The following is a 23,202-nucleotide window of genomic DNA, read 5'->3' as shown; positions in this document are numbered from 1 at the left end:
TCACACACACGCACGCACACACACACACTGCGGTCACTCGGGGTCGAGTATGACTGTCCTCCCTCTGGGTCCTCTGGTGGGCGTAGAGGCCGATCCTGGAGCCGCATAATAGGAGGACGCCAGCGCATGACAGTTTTTTTGTTTGTTTTTGATGCGCTCACAGCCACCACATGGCTGTCCAATGGGTGGCCAGAGTCCAATGGCATGGCGAACCAAGACGATTGGGGACCACCCTCTGTTGCAGCCTTCATCCACCTTCACTGCCGTTGTGACCGGAAGACGTCTTCTGCCAGTTCCGCCGTTGAGGTCTTTGTTAGATCGCCTTCGTCTGGACCCTCCCCCCTTGACCTATCCGCCTTAGGGGGCCCCCACCAGGAGCCAAGCTCCGGAGGACATAGCTCCACCACGGCAAGTGGCGATCCAGGAGAAGAACACACACGCACACGGGATGAAGTCAATGTTGCCTCCAATGCCTATACAGTATGTTTATAGCCCACATCACCGTTTTGAAAAAACCCCCAATTAAAATGGGTGTTTTTGTACTTCTATGTACACTAACGTTACTTCTCAGTTGGCTGTGGAGACTTCCGTATTGCGCGGGTGGGTCTGTCAGTCAGATCAGCTGACCAACTTCCGCAACAAAAACACGTGACGCCCGCTGGCACATGACACTTTGACGCAAGCGTCATGGCTGCAAGACCAGGGTGAGTTATTCCTTTGCTCTGCGTTCATCTCCGTAATACGTGTCAGCTGTTAGACCCCTGTCGTTTAAAATCACAGCGACTTCTCTAACTGGGTCTGCTTTCAGCTTGTCTTCACGTTATACTGAGCTATGTATGCGTTCACAGCGATCTTTAGCTTTAAATGTCATCTCAAGTTACCGTTGTAGTCAGCAGGGAGACGTTGTACACAGCGTCACTTTTGGGACAGCCGTTAAGCGACATCTGTTGAAGAAACTTAACATTTCTCAGAAACCGATTGATATTGCAACGCATCGCTGACGTCGTCGCTCACGTCGTGTATGCGCTTTTTTTTACACGATCAATAATTTGGTTCACAGCGCCACCAAAAATGCCTTAGTGACGTACTAACTTTACCTATCAGGGTGCCGTTATGACGTGTAACGGGTTTGTTTCAGTACAATGTGTAAGAAACGACCTGAGCGCAAGCAAAGGTGCCCTATGCCTAATAACTGTTCCTTTCCACTCTAGTCCGTCAGTATACTCGATTGATGTCCTGTACGCCTGTATTTGCTGTATTAAGAAATAAGAGGAACTGGTCATTCAGTCAGCTCTGATTTTTCGAGTAATGTCATACGTAGTAATTCGGGAAGTAATCTTGGATTTATGAATCATCACAGAACCTGCAAGGCAAATGGTAATTAACATGACGATCTAAGCTCATCTCAGTTCATTTAGTAGTGGCAGTCATTTCTCAACACGGTAAACTGTAAAACTTCGCCAGCCGTGGGATCTCTTATGTTGCTAGGTTTTGAGCTGTAAAAGTTCCTTGAGGTTTCACCTTTGCACTGTCCGGCTTGAAACAGCCTTGACCTAGTTGTTAAATTATCAGTGGAGATACAGGCCAGATATCAAGATCATTGCTGCCGTCAGATGTGTTCAAGGTTGTCTTTCTGAAGAGGTTTACGGGACATTCAAGGAGCTCAAGACTAGTTCACACCACTATTAATTGGGCAGATACATTTGATCCTTTTTCCCCCCCACACTTTATACTTAAAAAATTAGGCCATATTTACCCACAAAATTGTTGGAAAGTTGAGATTCTGAAGCCCAGAAGTCTATAAAGAAATTTAAATCATGAAAATAAATTACTTTATTTAAAAGATTTTTTTCATTAAGTACAAAAGCCCACTGCTTCAAATACTGCTTAAGCTCCTGTCTACTCTCTCCTTGTAGACCTGTCTATTGGCTGGGTAAGGACACCCTCAGGGTTTCTGCTGCCCTGTTTGCTGAGAACCGCCGGCGGCTGTGCCACGGGTTAAGGGCCAAAGAAGGGTTGGTGGCCGGGTCAATGGTGGTGCTGCAGGGAGGAGAGCAAAGACAGAGATACTGCACAGACACAGACATCCTCTTCAGACAGGTAAGAAATAACCATCATGGGGTCCATCCTTTTACCCTTGCTCCAGAGCTTGTCCTTTAATTAGCTATCACAGTGCTAAACAATGTGCCATAGAAGGCCATGTGTATGCTAGTCTAGCCTAACAGATGTGAGAAACTCACGGTGATCTGATTGGTGCCGACCGAATCTAGTCAGACACATCATGTCCTTTCCCCTTCGAGCCTCTTGTGTTACAGATTTCAACACCCCCCCCCCCCCCCCCCACCGACAACACTAGAAATGGTCTCATGTCAACTTGGATAACTATGATGAGGAATTTCATCAGGCTCTATTCAAAGCATGTTTGACTCATTCTATACACATTATAAAAGCTTTCCAAAGAATATGTCTTAAACACTTAGTTGCAGACCACAGTGTCCTTGCTGGTTTGCCAACTAGCTACAGTAAAAGCCTGGTTTTTCAATTATAGCCCTTTTTTGTAGGGAGTTAGAAAGGTGTAGCACAACATAGCTGTAATGGCCCCACTTAGGTCTTCCAAATCTAAAAGTGTATTGTTCTTTTATAGTACCATTAAATACATTATACTTGGTCCTCTTGTCAAGTCAAGTCAATTTTATCTGTATAGCCCAGTATTGGTCTCAGAGGGCTTTACAGCAATACAACAATGCTGTCCTTAGACCCTCGCATTGGATAAAGAACAACTCTTTTAAAAAAAGAAAAAGAAAAAGCTTTTAACGGGAGAAAAAATAGGAATAAATCTCAGAGAGAGCAACATAGGAGGGATCCTTCCCCCAAGATGGACAGATGTGCAATGGATATGTGTACAGCATAAAACACAGTCTACATGGTGCATACATACACATAAAAAAAAGACCTGACAGGAGGGCAGACTACACATGTACTCAGGGGAGACTCACATCACATCATTCAGATACATGGGAGAAGAGGCAAGAAAAGACATCATTCACACAGGAGAGACAGAAGGATAAAGACAACATTCAGAGAAAGAGAAAGATATGTAAGAGAAAAGGGAACTGTTGCAATAATCTATACTCTATAATCTCGTCGGCAGGATAATGCTCGGTAAATTCATTGAGACAGAAACTGTCCCACCATGCAGTACAGGTTGTGAAGTACTCAATAGGTTAAGGCTAAAGATGTGTTTTGAGTTAGGATTTAAAGGGCTTAACAGACTGATTGTCTGAAGGCAACAGGAAGGTTATTCCAAAAGAACGGGGCCCAATAGGAAAAAGCCCTGCCACCTGCTGACTTCTTTTTAACTTTGGGTACACACAGAAGCCTTGTATTTTGAGAGTAGAGAGCTCAAGATGGAATATACGGTTTAAGGAGATGAGACGGGTATGATGAGGCAAGCTCATTTATGATTTTACAAGTCAGCAGAGGCACCTTGAAGTCTGATCGAATGTAGATTTGATGAGGCAAGCTCATTTATGATTTTATAATTCAGCAGAGGCACCTTGAAGTCTGATCGAATGTAGATTTGATGAGGCAAGCTCATTTATGATTTTATAAGTCAGCAGAGGCACCTTGAAGTCTGATCTAATGTGGATAGGAAGCTAACGAAGGGAGGCAAGAATTGGTGTAATATGGTCACATTTTCTTGTTTTAGTTAGGATTCTAGCAGCAGTATTTTGAATCATCTGAGGACTTCTAATACTAGTACATGGCAGACCCAATAACAGAACATTACAGTAATCAAATCTGGATGAAACAAAGGTATGTATTACAATATCTGCATCAGCCATTGACGGGAATGACCGAATTTTAGCTATGTTATGTAAGTGAAAAAAGGTGGTCTTGGTGATTTCTTTAATGTGCTTATCAAAAGAATCTGGAATCAAATACAACACCTAGATTTTTGGCTGCCACAGTATGTGAAATCACAGCGTTGTCAAGTGTTACTGTTACTTGATCAAATTGGTGTCCAAATGTTCATGTCTTGCAGGGCCAACAATCAGCATCCCAGTTTTATCCGAGTTTAAAAACAGGAAATTTTAGTGACACCCAATTTTTCACAGCAGCCAAGCAGGCCTCTAAATTAGTAATTTGAGTACAACCATCAGCCCTTATAGGCGTATACAGCTTAGTATCATCAGCATAGCGATGGAAATTTATTTCATAAGTGCATATAATTTGGACAAGAGGCAAAATGTAAAGACAGAAAAGTAGAGGGCAAAGAACCGAGCCCTGAGGTACGCCATATTTAACATCAGAGAATTTTGATGTAATATTATTATAGCATAAACCCTGTGTCTTTCAGATAAATAGTACTTAAGCCAAGCGAAAGCTAGGCCAGAGACACCAAAATTACAATTTATTCTAATAGTATACAGTGATCAGTGGTATCAAAGGCTGCGCTGAGGTCCAGTAATAGAAGCGCAGAAGTTGTATCAGAATCCATAGCAAGTATATCATCTACCAATATGGTTAGAGCAGTTTCAGTGGCGTGACAGGCCCTGAAAGCTGATTTAAAAGGTTAATATAGATTGTTTTCTTCTATATAGGTTGAAAGTTGTTGTTTTCTTCTATATGGTTTGAATGTTGTTGATACACAGCTCTCCCTAGTACTTTAGAAAAGAATAGAAGATTAGAGACTGGTTGATAGTTAATGAGAGGCCCTGGATTGAGGTGCAGTTTCTTAAGAAGAGGTTTCACCAAAGCTTTCTTAAAACTGCTGGGAACAGTGCCACTAGTAAGTGATGAATTAACAATGTCTAGCATTGTAGGTCCCAGAAAAGGCCAGAGGTTTTTAAAATGTTCTGCTGGAAAAGGTTCAAGTAGAAAAGTAGTGGGTTTAGAAGCTGACATGAGCTTAGTCAAGGTATCTAGAGAGATACTCTCAAATATTTGTCTTAATAATGACAACCACAAACTTGACACATATCAACATTTTTTGATCATGTTTTGATGGGAGACGTCATTGGTTACTTCCCTAAATCACTAACATGTACGAATAGGTCAGATTACCCATGAAGATTTCCAACTCAATGTTTTTTAGAGGAGCACAGTCATTTCTGCCTACCAGAATATTGTTTGGTTTCTTTAAAACGGGACCATCACTGCTTTTGTTCATAATCAAAGTTTGGTGATGGGTTCAACTAGATCCTACTCCACACTCCAAGTATAGAGTAGGGTTTGGGTAGCAAGAATAGGTGTGCCCTGCTATTATTGATACTATATGCCTTAGTGTTCCAGTTGACATGAGTGTAGCCCATTTTGTTTTCATAAAATCCCAGACTATGTTTATTCTGGCCATTATGAATAGGTTGTGCCTTTAAAGTGAAAATTCACCAATTTTCAACCTTATCTCTGTCTATCTGCAACAGGGATAGCACATGAAAAACACCTGCAGTTGTTCCCAATCATTTTTGCATCTCTGGTTTGGCAATGATACCAGTTGGGGAACAGAAAAACTACAGCCTAGCAGGGTTTCTGATACTCTAATCTACTCAAAAACTGGTGTTTAAAAACAAAAAAACAAATTCTCACTCTCTCAACTAAGCTACAGTTCCGATGGTAGAAATAACTTCTTGCAACATCAACGCAGAGGATTTTGTGGACAACGTTACAGAAACTAGTATGCAGCAATGCATTCTGGTATGTGTAGGTGCTGTGGGAAAGACTCTGTGAGCAGGAGAACATGGATTTCGCTGTCAATATACTACACAGTGAGATGTTTCAATCCACTGCATTACTAATCAGTACTGCTTGCACATACACAAAACCACCAGTGAAATGTCCCTTTAACAGCTATGGCCTTAAAGGAATTCTTAGGTATTCTGAAGGTATTGTAATTTCATGTCCATACAAGTGCCCCTCTTTGGTGTCAGCTGATTGTTTTGATCCTGTAGGAGTCCTTCTTCCACTGGGCTTTTGGAGTGACTGAGGCTGACTGCTTTGGATCCATCAATGTGGACACAGGAAAATCCATTCTCTTTGTCCCCAAACTACATGAAAGCTATGCAACATGGATGGGAGAGTGAGTCACAATGCCCTTGCTCCATAACTTGGCTGTTGACTTTACATTCATTTATTACATATGGAAAGCGTGGTAGCATAGTATGACTATCCTCTGTTTAACATAATCAATACCAATACCCGTTTTAAGGTGGATAAGGATAAGGTGGATAAAGGGTGGGGGGCGTTGACCATGACATGTGCTGTACAGTCAGTTAGACATTATTTAGACCTAGTATCAATATGCATCTTAGCTGTTTGGATGTATTTGGATATGATAACGTACATACATTCATTTATTACACATGGAAAGCCTGGTAGCATAGTATGAATATCCTCTGTTTAACACAACCAATACCCATTTTAAGGTGGATAAGGATATGTTTATTCTAAACCATCACATAAACTCATATTTGGTTTAAGATATGTGGTCTATCTATCCATCAATTTATCATTCTCTTTACCCATTTTTAATAATGGTTTACATGGGTAGTTGCTATATTGGTTGCCATTAATGTATAGGAGTTGAATGGTGCCTCAGTAATTGATGGTGTCCCAGGTGGCTACCAGTACAGCATCTAATATAAATTCGAAGGACCAGATGATGGCTGCAGTTTGCTAACTGGCAAAGACAGGTTGTGAATTAAAAGAAATGGCGCATGCAGCACTACAACCTCCCTAGGGTTTGTGAGATTATTCATAAAACACATGAGGTTTAATAATTTTGGATTAACTCTGAGAGAAAGTGGACAGGCTGGCTGTACATATTTGCATTTTGCAAAGGAAACCAATTTTGTGTGAATACTTAAAATGCCAGGTGTGTATGAAATGTGGATGGTTAATATTTAGATCCCATCTGTCTCATGTTAATGCTCAGTATAAAGGGCAGGGTTTTAATTTTACAGTATTATAAACTACAGACGAACAATATTATAAACTATAGACCATGTTGTCTGTCACCAGACATGCAGAGTCAAATCCATTTCATGTCAGTCGGTTGGTGAGCCCTCTCAGTTCATCTAGGGTGGCATGTTTCAGCCAGTATGTCACAGCACACCAATGTGCTGTTAGAGTTGACCAGATGTGCCGTGGAAAAAATTCAAATTAAAACTAATTAATTATCTTAGAAATAAAAATAAATTCATATTTTTATTAATGGAAAAGAGGTATTGTGTACTAATTCCTTGTGTTGTAAACCCTATTCAAACTGGATTAGTTTCACCTGGGGAGGTTTAATAATTTTTATTTAAAAAAAAAAACAATTTCCCCGTTTCTCCCCAATTGTATCCGGCCAATTACCCCACTCTTCCGAGCCTTCCCGGTCGCTGCTCCACCCCCTCTGCCGATCCGGGGAGGGCTACAGACTACCACATGCCTCCTCCGATACATGTGGAGTTGCCAGCTGCTTCTTTTCACCTGACAGTGAGGAGTTTCGCCGAGAGACGTAGCATGTGGTAGGATCACGCTATTTCCCCCCCCAATTCCCCCTCCCCCCAGAACAGACGTTCCGACCAACCAGAGGAGGCGCTAGCACAGCTACCAGGACACATACCCACATCTAGCTTCCCACCCGCAAACACAGCCAATTGTGTCTGTAGGGACACCCAACCAAGCCGGAGGTAACACAGGGATTCGAACCGGGATCCCTGTGTTTGGTAGGCAACGGAATAGACTGCCACGCCACCCGGACGCCCCGAGGTTTCATAATTTAAGGAATTACCGTGACAATGTGTGATTTTAATCTAATGTGAACCTGACATGTTCATGGTTTTTACGGCTCGGAAAAGGAACACTCCCTCAGCTATAGGAATCCAGTTTGAATACACACCAGTGTAATACAGTAGCCTACAAGTTTTTTGTATGTTTTTTTTTTAAGTCTCCTTACCTCTTTCCCTGTACATTTTCATTTCAAATTTTCGATTCTTCCACGGCACTTGTCTTGGTCGTCAAACACAGCTTTTATTGGAGGACACTTGCTGTGCAGTTCTTTGAAGACGCTTTCCCATACAATACAATTGTGCACCACTAATAAACTGTTTTTGGGAATGCCGAAATTAATAATGAAAGCAATTAACGTACGACCAGATGCCATGTTTACTTTTTTGGCAAAATGGCATTGATGGCATTTATGTCGGGGCTATCTGTGATGAATTGGGTGAAATTACACAAATTATTTACACTGCACAAATGGGCCTGACAAATCAAACAAATCCAGTTTGAATAGGGCTATAGTGGATAGTGATGTGCCATGGGTTTTTTTCCATCATAAAAGGTGAGCCGTGACATAAATGGGATAGGGAAACACTGGTTCACGATTCTTACTTTTTATCCCTCACTTTCATTTACCCATATTTTTATCGTAGATCATTCTGCTCTGCAGATGTCTTCTAAGTCATCCTATGTAGTAATAGACATTTTGCAATGGTGAATAAATTGTAATCCAAAGCCCTAATTTGATTTCTGTTATTTCTGGACCAACTAAATGTGCTTTGCCTCTTATCACAGGATCCATCCTAAGGAGCACTTCAAAGAGAAATATGCTGTTGATGAGGTGCAATACACCTGTGACGTAAGTTTGCATGTGTTGGTGCAAGTGTGCATGTCCTCGTGTATTGTGTGACCTTTGCACAGCTACACAGTAACTGAACTTTGATGTTAAGTCGGTGAGCCATGAAGTTACAGAGTAGGACATCAGTCCCTCCCATAGGCTGTTTGAAAAGGTGAAAGCCATTATTCTTTTATCTGAACCCATGGGTAAAGAATGAAATTGGTGGTGTGTGGCCGCCCGAGCTGTGATATGTTGGTACGAGAATCTTCTAGAAGTTGTCATGGCATTCATTTTAACTTCAGGAGTTGTTCCTTCCACAATAACTTCACATGCCTGACTAAACATGTCAAGTCATTGTTAGTTATAAAGTGCTGTTGGTAAACAGATTTTTCACAATATTATTTACAAAGCGTTGAAGGATGTAATATAAACAAGATAGAACACATCAGAGAATGTTTAGATATGAGGACAAATTATGTAAGATTACATACAATGTGTGTTTGTGCATGTATGTATGACATGTGTTGCTAAGCTTGCACACACGTGGGTAGAGATATGGAAAATCAGTGGAGTCCAGAAAATCTATGGAGGACGATTTTAACAGTAATGTTCTAAGTCCATGCATATGGCCTTTATATCAGAAAACCTGTACGCGGACATCTGGGTAGCGTAGCGGTCTATTCCGATGCCTACCAACACAGGGATCGCTGGTTCGAATCCCCGTGTTGCCTCTGGCTTGGTCAGGCATCCCTACAGACACAATTGACTATGTCTGCAGGTGGGAAGCCGGATGTAGGTATGTGTCCTGATCACTGCACTTGCTCCTCCTCTGGTCAGTCAGGGCGCCTGTTCAGGGGGGATGGGGGACTGTGGAGAATAGCATGATCCTCTAACGCGCTACGTCCCCCTGGTGAAACTCCTCACTGTCAGGTAAAAAGAAGTGGCTAGCGACTCCACATGTATCGGAGGAGGCATGTGGTAGTCTGCAGCCCTCCCCGGATCGGCAGAGGGGTTGGAGAAGAGATCAAGATGGATTGGAAAATAGGATAATTGGCCAAGTACAATTGGGGAGAAAAAGAGGGGGGGGGGGGAAACCAAAAAAAAATCTGTTTGCTAGTTGGTTTGATATTAAGTTGAAGATGGCTCACTTAAGGCATATGGAGTATAAAATTGAAATTTTCACACGCCTCCAAGGGAGCTCATGAATCGTCATCCATAAAAATTGTCTATTTAGGGGCCAGTATTTAGCTTTTCTCTGTTGCTTTCATTTTGGCACCTAGTCTGAAAATCATATTCTGCTGCTCTACTAGCAAACAAAATTAGACCCAAGTTGTAATTTTTTTTTGCTGTACTTGTCTTTTCATGAGGTCAAACCTGTTTGCAGTTCCCCATATTGGAGCTGGCAGAAAAAGCCTGAAAGCTAGGGTTGGCAGCTGATCCCCAGAGCAACTAATATGAGATGTTTGACTGTTCCCAAATCACTTGAGTTTCACCTGCTAACCTGTGAATATTTTCTAAAGTGTCCTTTTGAAGACCACATAAAACTAGATGTCTGAATTGTCAAGCAATATGCTCAGCCATAATATGAAAGCTGACACAGGGGTTTGCCCCTTGTTCCTGTAAAAATGCTGTCAACTATTGATGATTTATTCTTAACCCAGATTTGTTTTAATAAATCTTTTTTGGTGGAGGTGACCATGTGTCACTTGCAGATTTTGATCCTAATTACCAGCTCAGCCAACAGCCAAAGCTGCCAGAAAACATTAGCAAGTATAGGCACATTCATAGCCAAATTCTGACTTCACCATTTATTTTTAGCATTACTACAATTAACGAAAACTCTTGAAACGGTTGTTTGGCACTTGGCCGGTATTGTGACATAGGTACTTTACAAAGCACACATCCAAAATATTAAAGGCAAAGGTGCTAGACCAAGATCATATGCAAATAGATATTAAAGATATAGAGTCTGCACACTGTTGTCTCCCATGCAATTCTTTGGTAACGCCAGAAAAAAAAATTGACATTTCGAGCACCTTGTGCTCTTCAACAAACAATAGACAAACAGCCAATCCCGCTGATAAATACCCACAGACCCCCACATCTAATCTTAACTGAGGAACATATACACACCTGGACTTACACTTGAAAAGTCCTAGTATTTACAGTAAAGCTTAAAAGAAGATAGCCTCTTACATTATCACAAAAAAAAACTGGACTAGAATAAGTGCAGTCCAGTTTAAGGACACAAGTGAATAACGATATCAGAATATTACCAAGGAATATATTGAGGGTAACAACTCAATGCATCAAATGCACATATCAATCAATTTCATTGTCAAAAAATTATACATGTTATGACATTAATAAATCTCACTGTCAAAGTGAATTGAATAATTCCATAACAAGTCCACAATACAAACCATTACAAATGAGACAGACAGTTGTGTGGCGTTCAGGGAGGAGTTAAGAGAGGCACTGGGTGGTAGTGAAGAGTTGCCAGATTGCTGGGCAACTACTGCAGAAATAGTGAGGAGGACAGCTAGGAAGGTATCTGTGTTTCATCTGGACAGAGAAAGGAAGACGAGGAGACTTGGTGGTGGAATCAAGACGTACAGGAAAGTATACGGATTAAGAGGTTGGTGAGGAAGAAGTTGGAAAGTCAGAGAGGTGAAGAAAGTAGACAAGAGTTCAAGGAGATGTGGTGTAAGGCGAAGAGAGAGGTGGCTAAGGCAGTGGAAAATGGTGAGTTGTAGGAGAGGTTGGACACTAAGGAAGGAGAAAAGGACTTATACTGATTGGCTAGACAGAGGGAGCAAGCTGGGAAAGATGTGCAGCAGGTTAGGGTGATGAAGACTAGATGGAAATGTGCGGACAAATGAGGAGAGCATTTTGAGAAGATGGACAGCCACAGCATGAAGATATGGGAAAGAGTAATAGAAGCTAGGTTAAGATGAAAGGTGATGATTAGCGAGCAGCAGTTTGGTTTCATGCCATGAAAGAGCACTACACATGTGATATTTGCTTTGAGAATGTTGATGGAGAAGTATAGAGAAGGCCAGAAGGAGTTACATTGTGTCTTTGTGGATTTAGAGAAAGTATATGACAGGGTGCTGAGAGAGGGGGTGTGGTATTGTATGAGGAAGTTGGGAGTGGCAGAGAAGTATGTAAGAGTTGTGCAGGATATGTATGAGGGCAGTACGACAGTAGTGAGGTGTGCGGTAGGAATGATGGATGGGTTCATGGTGGAGGTGGAATTACATCAAGAATCGGCTCTGAGCCCTTTCTTGTTTAGAATGCTGATGGACATGTTGACGGACGAGATCAGGCAGGAGTCTCCATGGACTATGATGTTTGCGGATGACATAGTGATCTGTAGTGAGGTTGAGGAGAGCCTAAAGGGGTGGGGAGCCTGAAGAGATGGAGCACTGAAGAGGAATTAAAGTCAGTAGGCGCAAGATGGAAAACATATGCGTGAATGAGAAGGAGGACTGCAGAATGGTGAGGATGCAAGGAGTAGAGGTGATGAAGGTGGATGAATTTAAATACTTAGGGTCAGCTGTTCAAAGTAATGGGGAGTATGGGATAGAGATGAAGAAGAGAGTGTAGACAGGGTGGAGTGGGTGGAGAAGAGTGTCAGGAGTGATTTGTGACCGAATGGTGCCAGCAAGAGTTATTTACAACATGGTAGTGAGACCAGCTATTTTTTTACAGTTTGCGAGACAGTGGCACTGATGAAAAGACAGGAGGCGAAGATGGAGGTGGCAGAGTTGAATATGCTTAGATTTTAGTTTGGAGCAATGAAGAAGGACAGGATTAGGAATGAGTATATTAGAGAGACAGCTCAGGTTGGACGGTTTGGAGACAAAGCAAGAGAGGCAAGATTGAGATGGTTTAGACATGTGCGGAGGAGAGATGCTGGGTATATTAGGGGAAGGATGCTGAAGAAGGAGAGCTGCCAGGTAAGAGGAAAAGAGGAAGGCTAAAAGAGGAGATTTATGGATGTGGTTAGGGAGGAAATCCAGATAGCTGATGTGACAGAAGAAGATGCAAAGGACTGGAAGAGATGGAAACGGATGATCCGTTGGGGCGACCCCTAACGGGACCAGGCAAAAGAAGAAGAACTAATGAGACAGCATACCATTAGCCTACCCCATTTGTGTCACATGATCAAAGGTATGTACATAAATAAAAGATAGGTTACTATATATATACAAAGTCAGTGCTTACAGTATGACCAAACATTAAGTATAAAAAAAACCCATCATACTGTCATAAGGTAAGGAGAAGAGGCTGAATGAATCTAAACTAATGACATATTTGAGTTACGATTAAAGATTTTAAGTTGCAAAGGGGTGCCACAGTAGACGGGCTGAAAATGCTAAAGAGATGATAAAGGTCCACCAATAACGAAGTGTTAAATGTGAAACGTTGCCTTATTTCTGTGCATTTAAAGAATTGCATGGGAGCCAACAGTGTGAAGACTCTATATCTTTAATTATTTACATGTGATCTTGGTCTAGAACCTATAATTGTAATTATATATAAAATTGACATTATATAAATTATATAAATTTTATATATATATACATCGTATAGTTGATATTCTATATACATACACTACCGTTCAAAAGTTTGGGATCACCCAAACAATTTCGTGTTTTCCATGAAAAGTCACACTTATTCACCACCATATGTTGTGAAATGAATAGAAAATAGAGTCAAGACATTGACAAGGTTAGAAATAATGATTTGTATTTGAAATAAGATTTTTTTTACATCAAACTTTGCTTTCGTCAAAGAATCCTCCATTTGCAGCAATTACAGCATTGCAGACCTTTGGCATTCTAGCTGTTAATTTGTTGAGGTAATCTGGAGAAATTGCACCCCACGCTTCCAGAAGCAGCTCCCACAAGTTGGATTGGTTGGATGGGCACTTCTTTGAGCAGATTGAGTTTCTGGAGCATCACATTTGTGGGGTCAATTAAACGCTCAAAATGGCCAGAAAAAGAGAACTTTCATCTGAAACTCGACAGTCTATTCTTGTTCTTAGAAATGAAGGCTATTCCATGCGAGAAATTGCTAAGAAATTGAAGATTTCCTACACCGGTGTGTACTACTCCCTTCAGAGGACAGCACAAACAGGCTCTAACAGGTACTATTTAATGAAGATGCCAGTTGGGGACCTGTGAGGCGTCTGTTTCTCAAACTAGAGACTCTAATGTACTTATCTTCTTGCTCAGTTGTGCAACGCGGCCTCCCACTTCTTTTTCTACTCTGGTTAGAGCCTGTTTGTGCTGTCCTCTGAAGGGAGTAGTACACACCGGTGTAGGAAATCTTCAATTTCTTAGCAATTTCTCACATGGAATCGGCTTCATTTCTAAGAACAAGAATAGACTGTCGAGTTTCAGATGAAAGTTCTCTTTTTCTGGCCATTTTGAGCGTTTAATTGACCCCACAAATGTGATGCTCCAGAAACTCAATCTGCTCAAAGAAGTGCCCATCCAACCAATCCAACTTGTGGGAGCTGCTTCTGGAAGCGTGGGGTGCAATTTCTCCAGATTACCTCAACAAATTAACAGCTAGAATGCCAAAGGTCTGCAATGCTGTAATTGCTGCAAATGGAGGATTCTTTGACGAAAGCAAAGTTTGATGTAAAAAAAATCTTATTTCAAATACAAATCATTATTTCTAACCTTGTCAATGTCTTGACTCTATTTTCTATTCATTTCACAACATATGGTGGTGAATAAGTGTGACTTTTCATGGAAAACACGAAATTGTTTGGGTGATCCCAAACTTTTGAACGGTAGTGTATATATATATAATATCAACTATATGACTATATATACATATATATATGACTATATATATATATAGTCATATATATATACACTATGTATAGCTGATATTCCGCTCCTCATCAGTCGAGCACTCAACACCATTGACGGTTTCGGAAAAAACCGCTATATATATATATATATATATATATATATATATATATATATATATATATGTGGACACAAGGCATATTCCGACACTTCATTCTGGAAATTGTTGTTTATACACATCAGGAATATTAGCCTCTGATTTATATTTTCAATCCTGTTCGTTCTGAGTTGCTGACCACATGTTTGGTAGCAAACTTTCCTACTTGTGATACTGTATATTTGACAAGATCTGAATACCAAAATGTGTATGAAGCTGCATCTACAAACATTATGACAAGCTCATTTTTCTCATGTTTCATAAATAAGGCCCAGTGTTTCCTTGACATTGGCTGCATAAATAAAAAATCAATTCAACCATATAATGTGTAACTGAAACTAAAGCACTTTATGTAATTTCATTCTACACACTACAGGTCGATTTTTTTTTTCTCCCCACAGAAATTATTTGTCGCATAAGCATAATGCATCCACTTGGGGAAAAAAAAGTTTGCTATGTTTTTCTAAATTAATGAGATAACTCAAAATTTCGAGAGATTGCATAGAAGCATCCATGTCCCGCCTGTTTAGTTTAATCCAGTTTTATTTTGGTTTTGGTTTGAGACATTGGGAGATACTTGTGGTGGAGGGTCAGGCGGATTAGCAGTAGCAACCGTACTCCATGCAGGTGAAAGCTTCTTGCAGGACTTTTTTTTGGTTTGTTTGTTGAATTTTCCCCCTTTTTCTCCCCAATTGCATCCGGCCAATCATCTCACTCTTCCGAGCCATCCCGGTCACTGCTCCAACCCCTTCTGCCGATCCACGGAGGGCTGCAGACTACCGCCTGTCTCCTCCGATACATGTGGGGTCACCAGCTGCTTCTTTTCACCTGACAGTGGGGAGTTTCACCAGGTCGACGTAGCGTGTGGGAGGATCATGCTATTCCCCCCAGTTCCCCCTCCCCCCCGAACAGGCACCCCAACCAACCAGAGAAGGCGCTAGTGCAGCGACCAGGACACATACCCGCATCCGGCTTCCCACCCGTAGATATGGCCAATTGTGTCTGTAGGGACACCTAACCAGGCCGGAGGTAACGCAGGGATTCGAACCGACAACCCCTGTGTCAGTAGGTGACGGAACAGACCGTCACGCTACCTGGACACCCTCCTCACAGGATTTTGAGAGGTATCCCGTAAATTCAGTAAAACAGGGCAGAGTTTTTTTTGCAAGAGAATGCATTATGCTTCTGTAAAAAAGGCATCTGTATTAGGTTAGTTAAGGAACAATTTAATTGGGGTCCATATTATGAGTACACACAATATTCCTTTTTTCATTTTTATATTTGGAATAGCTTGCATTCCCTCATGTTGGTAACATGGATCCCGCCCTTACTCCATTCCTGTACATTCTCGGTGGCAGATCCCATGTTTGTTCTGTAGCAAATTAAACTTGGGATGCAGCATATTTTACATTCTCCACATGCAAACAGTTCAAAATGAAATTCTTAAATGCACCTTTACATGTGGATTTAAAATGCACAAGCAGTGTTTCTAAGATTTACTCCACTGTCTTTGAAAACATCAGGCAACATTCTGTTTGTCTGTCAGCAAGAAGATGATCAATTTGAATAAAGACATGATATGAATTTTGTAATCTGGATCAAAAGCTCCAATCAAAACGCTCAAGTATCTTGTGCACATGGATTCTTAAAGCCTGCAAATATGTTGAACTGTAATAACTGAATTTATGATATACCATAATAAATAGTGTTGTAACAGGACAGTTAGAGGACATTTCCAATTACCCCCTAACAAAACTTTGATCAATAATGTGATAATGTGTTTTTGGGGGAAAAAAGTGTTGGTACTTTTCCTTTCTACTTGGAATTTTTGATAAAACAAAAATACCGTAGACATGCGCACCCCTATTAAAATGGCAGTTTTGTGATGTAAAGAATGAAACCGAGATAAATAATTTCAGAACTGTTTTCACCTTTAATGTGAAATTGCAACCTATGTATATCGTGCAACTGGACTTGGTATATATCCGTGAAGACGTGTCGCCTCTCATCCAAGAGGCTTCATCAGTTCGTGCCTTTCTGACTAGACCAAGCTAGTCTGACTGGCTGGTGATGAGACTCAGATATTTATCCTCTTTGGAGTCGTTATTAGAGCTATTGATGTCCATGGCTCTTTGTGTTCCGATGTTAAGCAACGACGGGTGTTGGTAATCATCCAGTTTCCATGTTACAATGTGATTCACTACGTATATGTCCAGTTTGTTTCACTACAGCGGATTGTTGTGTCGTTGCGGTACACAGACCTTCCATCAGATACCAGAAACGCTCTTATTGAATTTCTGACTGCAAGTATCGAGGACAGCGTGTCAGATTCTTGTTCTGAACTTAAAAAAAAGTAAATTAGGAATGGCAGTATACTTCAGTTAGGTTTTACTCATAAGAATTTCTAAGGCTGCATTGTGGCACAGATGTTTTTGAGAATTTTTTCTATTTTCTATTTTTTTTTTCTTTCAATCATTTTGCTTCAATTACAGGTTAGATTTTACTAAATTTGTGTTAAAGATCAAGAGGATAAACAGCAAAGATATTTTTTTCATAGCCGCTTTTGCTTATATTTATCTATGTATAATAAAAATGCACTCCAACATAATTTCCCTCTGCATCCATTAACTTAGTGAACATAGGTATGTTTATCTTTCTACCATGCATGCATTATACCCATTTGCAAAAAAAAGAAGGGAATGTTATTTACAGGGAAAATCCACATTTAGCTGTAAATTTCAACAGCCTCGAGTATGTTTGTTGTGTTGAACCTACCGTCACATCCCACCAAAGCTCTGAATACCACAATGTGTATGAAGCTGCCTCTGCAAACATAATTACAAGTTCATTCTTCTCATGTTTCACAAATGAGGCCCAGCGTTGTTTCCTTGACTCGCCATTAACATTGTCAGTTTGAATAAAAAATCATTTTGACGGTATAAAGTGTAACTGAAGCCAAAGCATTTTATGTAATTTCACTTAACACACAGCTCGACAGGAGGTATGATTTGTCGCATATTAGATTCGTCAAGGAACAATTTAATTTGGCTGCACATTATGAGGACAAACAATATTCATTTCTTTTCCATTTTGATATGTGGATTAGCTTGCACCCCTCACGTTGGTGACATGGATTCCATCCTTTCCCCACTAAACCTGTTCAGTCATTGAAAAGGGCACTGCATTTAAGTGTTGATATCGCACAGGGGGCATGACACTTTTTCCACTGCCACACACTGACCTGTGTCAAGGAGGGAAAATCAATTTAAAGGAAAGATCATGAAATTGCTCTGTCCATTTGCTACTATCCAGAAACGGTTCTAGCCAAGTTAATCCCATGTCAATTTTTTTCCACTCAACATCACACGCTATTGCTGCATTATATGGCATTTCTGCACTCAAAATTAGACACAGTCACAGAGGAAAAATGGGGTGAGGTCTGTATTGGTTTGCCCAATTGTTTAGTTTACAGATATTACATGAAAACCAAGATTTGGAACTTGTCAATGCAAACGAAGAAAAAACACAAAGCAGAAACATCATGGATATTGTTTTGTTTTTTTGGGGGGGGGGGTTCCCCCTTTTTCTCCCCAATTGTATCCGGCCAATTATCCCACTTTTCCGAGCCATCCCGGTCACTGCTCTAGCCCCTCTGCCAATCTGGGGAGGGCTGCAGACTACCACATGCCTCCTCCAAAAACGTGGAGTTGCCAGCCGCTTCTTTTCACCTGACAGTGAGGAGTATCACCAGGGGGTGTAGTGCGTGGGAGGATCATGCTGTTCCACCCAGTTCCCCCCAGCTCCCCCTCCCGCCCGAACATGCGCCCCGACTGACCAGAGGAGGCGCTAGTGCAGCGACCACGATACAGACCCACATCCGCCTTCCTACCCACAGATATGGCCAATTATGTCTGTAGGGACGCCTGACCGAGCCAGAGGTAACATGGGGATTCAAACCGGCGATCCCTGTGTTGGTTGGCAACGGAGTTGACCGCCATGCCACCCAGATGCCCCTTAGACATTGTTTTATCCATAAGCTTTTGTTGATCCTCCCCAAACGAGCCAGTTTGAGAATCAACCAACATGTCATTGCCACAGCAGCTCACATGTTGTTGTAGCATGCATCTTTGAGTAAGAGACATTTGGACAGAAAGGCACTTAAACCTTTAAACTGCTGCTCATGTGTCATTTAATTGTAGGGAAAAAACTATCATAGGGATCACATTAATTTTTTTAACCAATGATTTGATAACTGTCCTGTTTAAGAGATCTGTGGCGTTGCCATTGTAAAGTGTACTTTCACACGTTTGCTTTCTTAGGTTTGCCAATTTTGCAGCAGGTATTTTGATGATGGACCAGAAGTCAAGGATTATTCTCCTTTTCTGCTTACCTTTTGCACTTTCTCAAAATCATCATTTAATGGTAGTCATCAGAAAGTCTGCGTATGGCCGACAGGGGTCCTTCCAGTGGTGCAGATGTGGATAATGTCCTGCCGCTGTGTGCATTCACTATGAACTGTGTTCTCTGTGGGATCAGTTTAGAGATATCACCTCATTAGCACAACATTTCATTTTAGTGCCACCATCTTTCTGATTGGTGTCTTGTTTAATGTGTATTACTGTGTGTTATCCACGATTAGATCCTATTTTATTAAATTTATTACCACGCCCCCGGGGACATTGCAAAAAAATATATGGGATAATAAATGATACAAACAAAAACACATATTTTACTGTCACACACTGCCAGCCGTTGCATCACAAACATGATTTGGTCTTAAATATACAATTTGGTTCACAATTTGATGACACTGATAGTTATTTATGGTTCATATGCCATGTCTAAAATGAAGGGAAGAAAAATGCTGTTCCCTGCTGTTGAGCACAGCAGTTTATTATCCGAAGGCTATTTATCAACTTGAATAAAACTTTATTTGCAGTATTAAGGAAGGGTTTTTATTTCGGTGAGATTCAATTTCAGTCAAATATCTTTCATTCACTAGTTGTTTAAATGAAGTCCCACTCATGCGGGCGTACTGAATGTTTTACCCTTTGTTTAAAAAAAGTTCCTGAGGATTAGTGAATGATTTAAAAGGCCAGTTTCATGGATAATAATACCAACAATTCTCAAATATCACCACAGTGGGATGCGTGACCTTTGAGTGAAGAATGTGCTTCCCTGACATTTAATCAGCTGGCAGAGGAGAAATAAAGTTGTACGGGTGTTTTTTCACTCATTGTGCCGCTGAGTGCCAAGGGAGTCATATACCCACAACTGTGTCTGGTAGACTGACCTTACTTTCTAAGAGCCAACAGAATCTCCCCAACTCTATTGTGCATATCACTCGCCTACAAACCGACTCTTTTTCCATCCCTACAGATCGCTGATGTCCTGTCCAACCTGAAACCAGCTGTCCTCCTGACATTGGTATGTCTCTTTACATCCCCCCCCCTTTTTTTTTCCTCCCCAAATGTATACAGCCAATTATCCCGCTCTTCCGAGCCACCCTTGCCGCTGCCACCCTGGTCGCTGCAGACTACCACATGCCCCCTCCGATACATGTGGAGTTGCCAGCCGCTTCTTTTCATCTGACAGTGATGAGTTTCACCAGCGGGATGTAGCACATGGGAGGGACCACGCTATTCCCCCCAGTTCCCGCTCCCCTCCGAACAGGCGCCCCGACTGACCAGAGGAGGCGCTAGTGCAGCGACCAGTACACATACCCACATCCGGCTTCCCACCCCGCAGACACGGCCAATTGTGTCTGTAGGGACGCCTGACCAAGTCGGAGGTAACACGGGGATTCGAACTGCCGATCCCCGTGTTGGTAGGCAACAGAATAGACCGCCACACTCTCTTTGCATTTCTTCTACATTTATCCAATCAAATGATGATTGATTCTTTGCAGTCAGGGCCACTAAAACAATCTTCTTGATGAGACAAAAGTTCATTTGAATCGGTTAAGCTGGCTGAATTTTGGATTAAGATGCCGCTGACAATGACTTAAACTCAGCTATTTTTGTGTTTTTATGCATCCAGCGAGGACAGAATACGGATAGCTGGAGTATCTGCCGTGAAGCCTCCTTTGAAGGAATCAGCCGGTATGTTTAATTGGTACCAATTATTCATTAGTGTATTTGTAAACTGGTTAGGGAAGATGGAGGTTGTTTTTGCAACAGATGCTCCAGCACACATGTTATTGGTGATTAACCTAATTCTGGAGCGGATTTTATACAGAACAATAAATGCATCTTGCGTTTTCTTCTAAGTTCTTTATTCATGGAATTTTTTTTCGCCAGTTGGCCTACATTTTTATCTTTGCTATTATTCGTTTTTTCTTTTGTCTTTTTTTTCTACTGTATATATGATTGTGTTCCCGCTCTTTGATCTGTTCCACACTCAACAGCTCTGCTTGAAAGAAAAGATTCTTGTAGTCCTAGTTTTCATTCTTTGTGATTCACTTTCACAACCACCTCATTTGGAGGTGTGTAAAAGGTGAATCCACTTGTTCACACGAGTCTGTTCAGGTCACTTATGCCCCTTTTCCGCTACATGGTACCGGCTCGACTCGACTCGACTTTGGTAACCGTTGCCACTTTTCTGGTACCACCTTTGTCGAGGTTCCAAAAAAAACAAAAAAAACTGGAGCGGGTCCCAAAGTCAGTGCAGATCTCTGTGACGACCGGCTACAGTGGGGTACTGTTACAGTAATGGAAAACGACAAGAAGCGAGTCGAGTCGAGTTGAGCTGGTACCATGTAGTGGAAAAGGGGCATTAGATGCCCTTGGGACTTGAATGGCAGTGCACGTCTTAAACTGGGACTGCTTGAAATGCAAACCCATATTTCTATACAACATTTGTGCAGAGTTGTTATCAGCACAACTGTAATATTAATGCCTGAAATCCAAAAGTGGGGAGAATCGGGATTTTGATGAGTCTACCTTGCTTGCTCAGATATTGTAATTTGTTAGTAAGTCTTGTACATTGCTATGTGGGTAAGTGCTGTTTTGCAGTGGCGTTCCCCTTTACAGTTAAACTCTGCAAACTTGTGTCTCTCTCTGTGTTTACAAAGGGTAAGGCCTCAATGATGCATTTTGCATGAACTTGTATCACTAACTTTTGCTATTTCCGGTGACTTGTGTTTTACCAGCTTCCAAGTAAACAACACGCTTTTGCACCCGGTCATTGTGGAATGGTAAGTGATTTTTCCAAGGTATGTCACTGAGGGAGCGTCTTCCTTTAAAACATGCAATTATTGGTCTTGTCTTTCCCCATCTATGTACATGAAATGTGATTCACAGTTGGAGATTGACGGCTTGCAAACTCCAGCACATTTGTCCCTCAGTGTGATTGTGTTCCTGCAATCGAAAACAAGGGCTTTTCTGTGGGTAAATTTCCCTCTATTCGAGGGCTGTAAGCCAGTGTTGTGCGCTTGTAATGGTTTTCGTGCTTGCCTGGCTGTCCTTGGCATTAGACTTTACACCCTCCAGATGAATTGACATTTTCTGAAATAAGAAAAAATGCTTTTCAGTCACACCTCCCGGGAGGAAAGATTCCACCCCTGCCCACCCACACACACACACACACACACACACACACACACACACACACACACACACACACACACACACACACACACACACACACACACACACACACACACACACACACACACAGGCAGCGAGAGACACAGTCTTCTCCTTCTCTTACACACTGGTTTTGTATAGCTTTCTTTTTAATAGTGCCTCTTTTCATCGATGTGTCTTTCATAGTGTTACCACTGGTTACCACAGTCCTTGTGGTATTCCTTTTAGGTGCTATTTTTATGAATATTCTCATTACTCTCCAATGTTTGTCTCCCACTTAGCCATCTAAGGTGGTGTGTCGGCTTATCCAACACAGAAGTGAACATAATTAGCAAATAGCAAGAATCAACAGCCAGATATACTCACATCAATGAAATTGGGCGGCACGATGTCACAGTAGTTAGCGCTGTAGCCTCACAGCAAGAAGGTCCTGGGTTCAAACCCTGGGGTTGTTCATCCCAGGTGGTCCTCTGTGTGGAGTTTGCATGTTCTCCCTGTGTCTGCGGTGGGTTTTCTCTGGATGCTCCGGTTTCCCCCACCATCAAAAAGACATACATGTTAGGGTTTATACTCCTGTCTGTGCTCTTGACCGAGGCATGGCAAGATGAGCTGGAGTTGGTCCCCGGGCGCTGCACGGCGGCTACCCACTGCTCCTAGCTACACGGCTAGGATGGGTTAAATGCAGAGAAGAATTTCCCCGCGGGGATCATTCAAGTATATCATACCAAATCAGCTATTAAAGCTCTTTGTTGTTGACATGATTCCATTGAGTGAATAGGTTTCTGTTTTACTTTGAGGCTACAATGTCCTTTCCATGCAAAAAGATGAATTTGTCCCTCTGTGGCTCACATAGCACTATTACATGTACACTTTCTCGTTTCCCAGATGCTTTATCCAAAGCAACTTACGAGAATCAGCAATTAGCAGATAAATGTGTGTCCCCATCAGGCGTCTTCAAACTAAATGGTAATCGTATCATAACCGAGATTGCATGTCATGTCAAGTGCAATTAGTGTATCTGTG

General features: G+C 41.5%; 1 protein-coding gene across 1 annotated transcript in view; it reads left to right on the top strand.

Moving 5' to 3' along the window:
• Positions 1 to 582: 582 nt before the first annotated feature.
• The window catches only part of pepd (peptidase D), a 36,815-nt gene continuing 14,195 nt past the window's right edge, over positions 583 to 23,202 (top strand). Inside the window, exons 1-7 of the mRNA XM_056278408.1 lie at positions 583 to 704; positions 1,917 to 2,100; positions 5,952 to 6,079; positions 8,563 to 8,626; positions 19,973 to 20,020; positions 20,633 to 20,694; positions 21,744 to 21,788. Coding sequence (XP_056134383.1) covers positions 688 to 704; positions 1,917 to 2,100; positions 5,952 to 6,079; positions 8,563 to 8,626; positions 19,973 to 20,020; positions 20,633 to 20,694; positions 21,744 to 21,788 — 548 coding nt within the window. The 5' untranslated portion in view covers positions 583 to 687. The remainder of the gene's footprint in view (positions 705 to 1,916; positions 2,101 to 5,951; positions 6,080 to 8,562; positions 8,627 to 19,972; positions 20,021 to 20,632; positions 20,695 to 21,743; positions 21,789 to 23,202) is intronic.

The sequence above is a fragment of the Lampris incognitus genome, chromosome 4, assembly GCF_029633865.1.
Source record: "Lampris incognitus isolate fLamInc1 chromosome 4, fLamInc1.hap2, whole genome shotgun sequence".
Classification (NCBI taxonomy): domain Eukaryota; kingdom Metazoa; phylum Chordata; class Actinopteri; order Lampriformes; family Lampridae; genus Lampris; species Lampris incognitus.
Note: the sequence above shows the minus strand (reverse complement) of the source record. Positions and strands in the feature narration are given on the sequence as shown.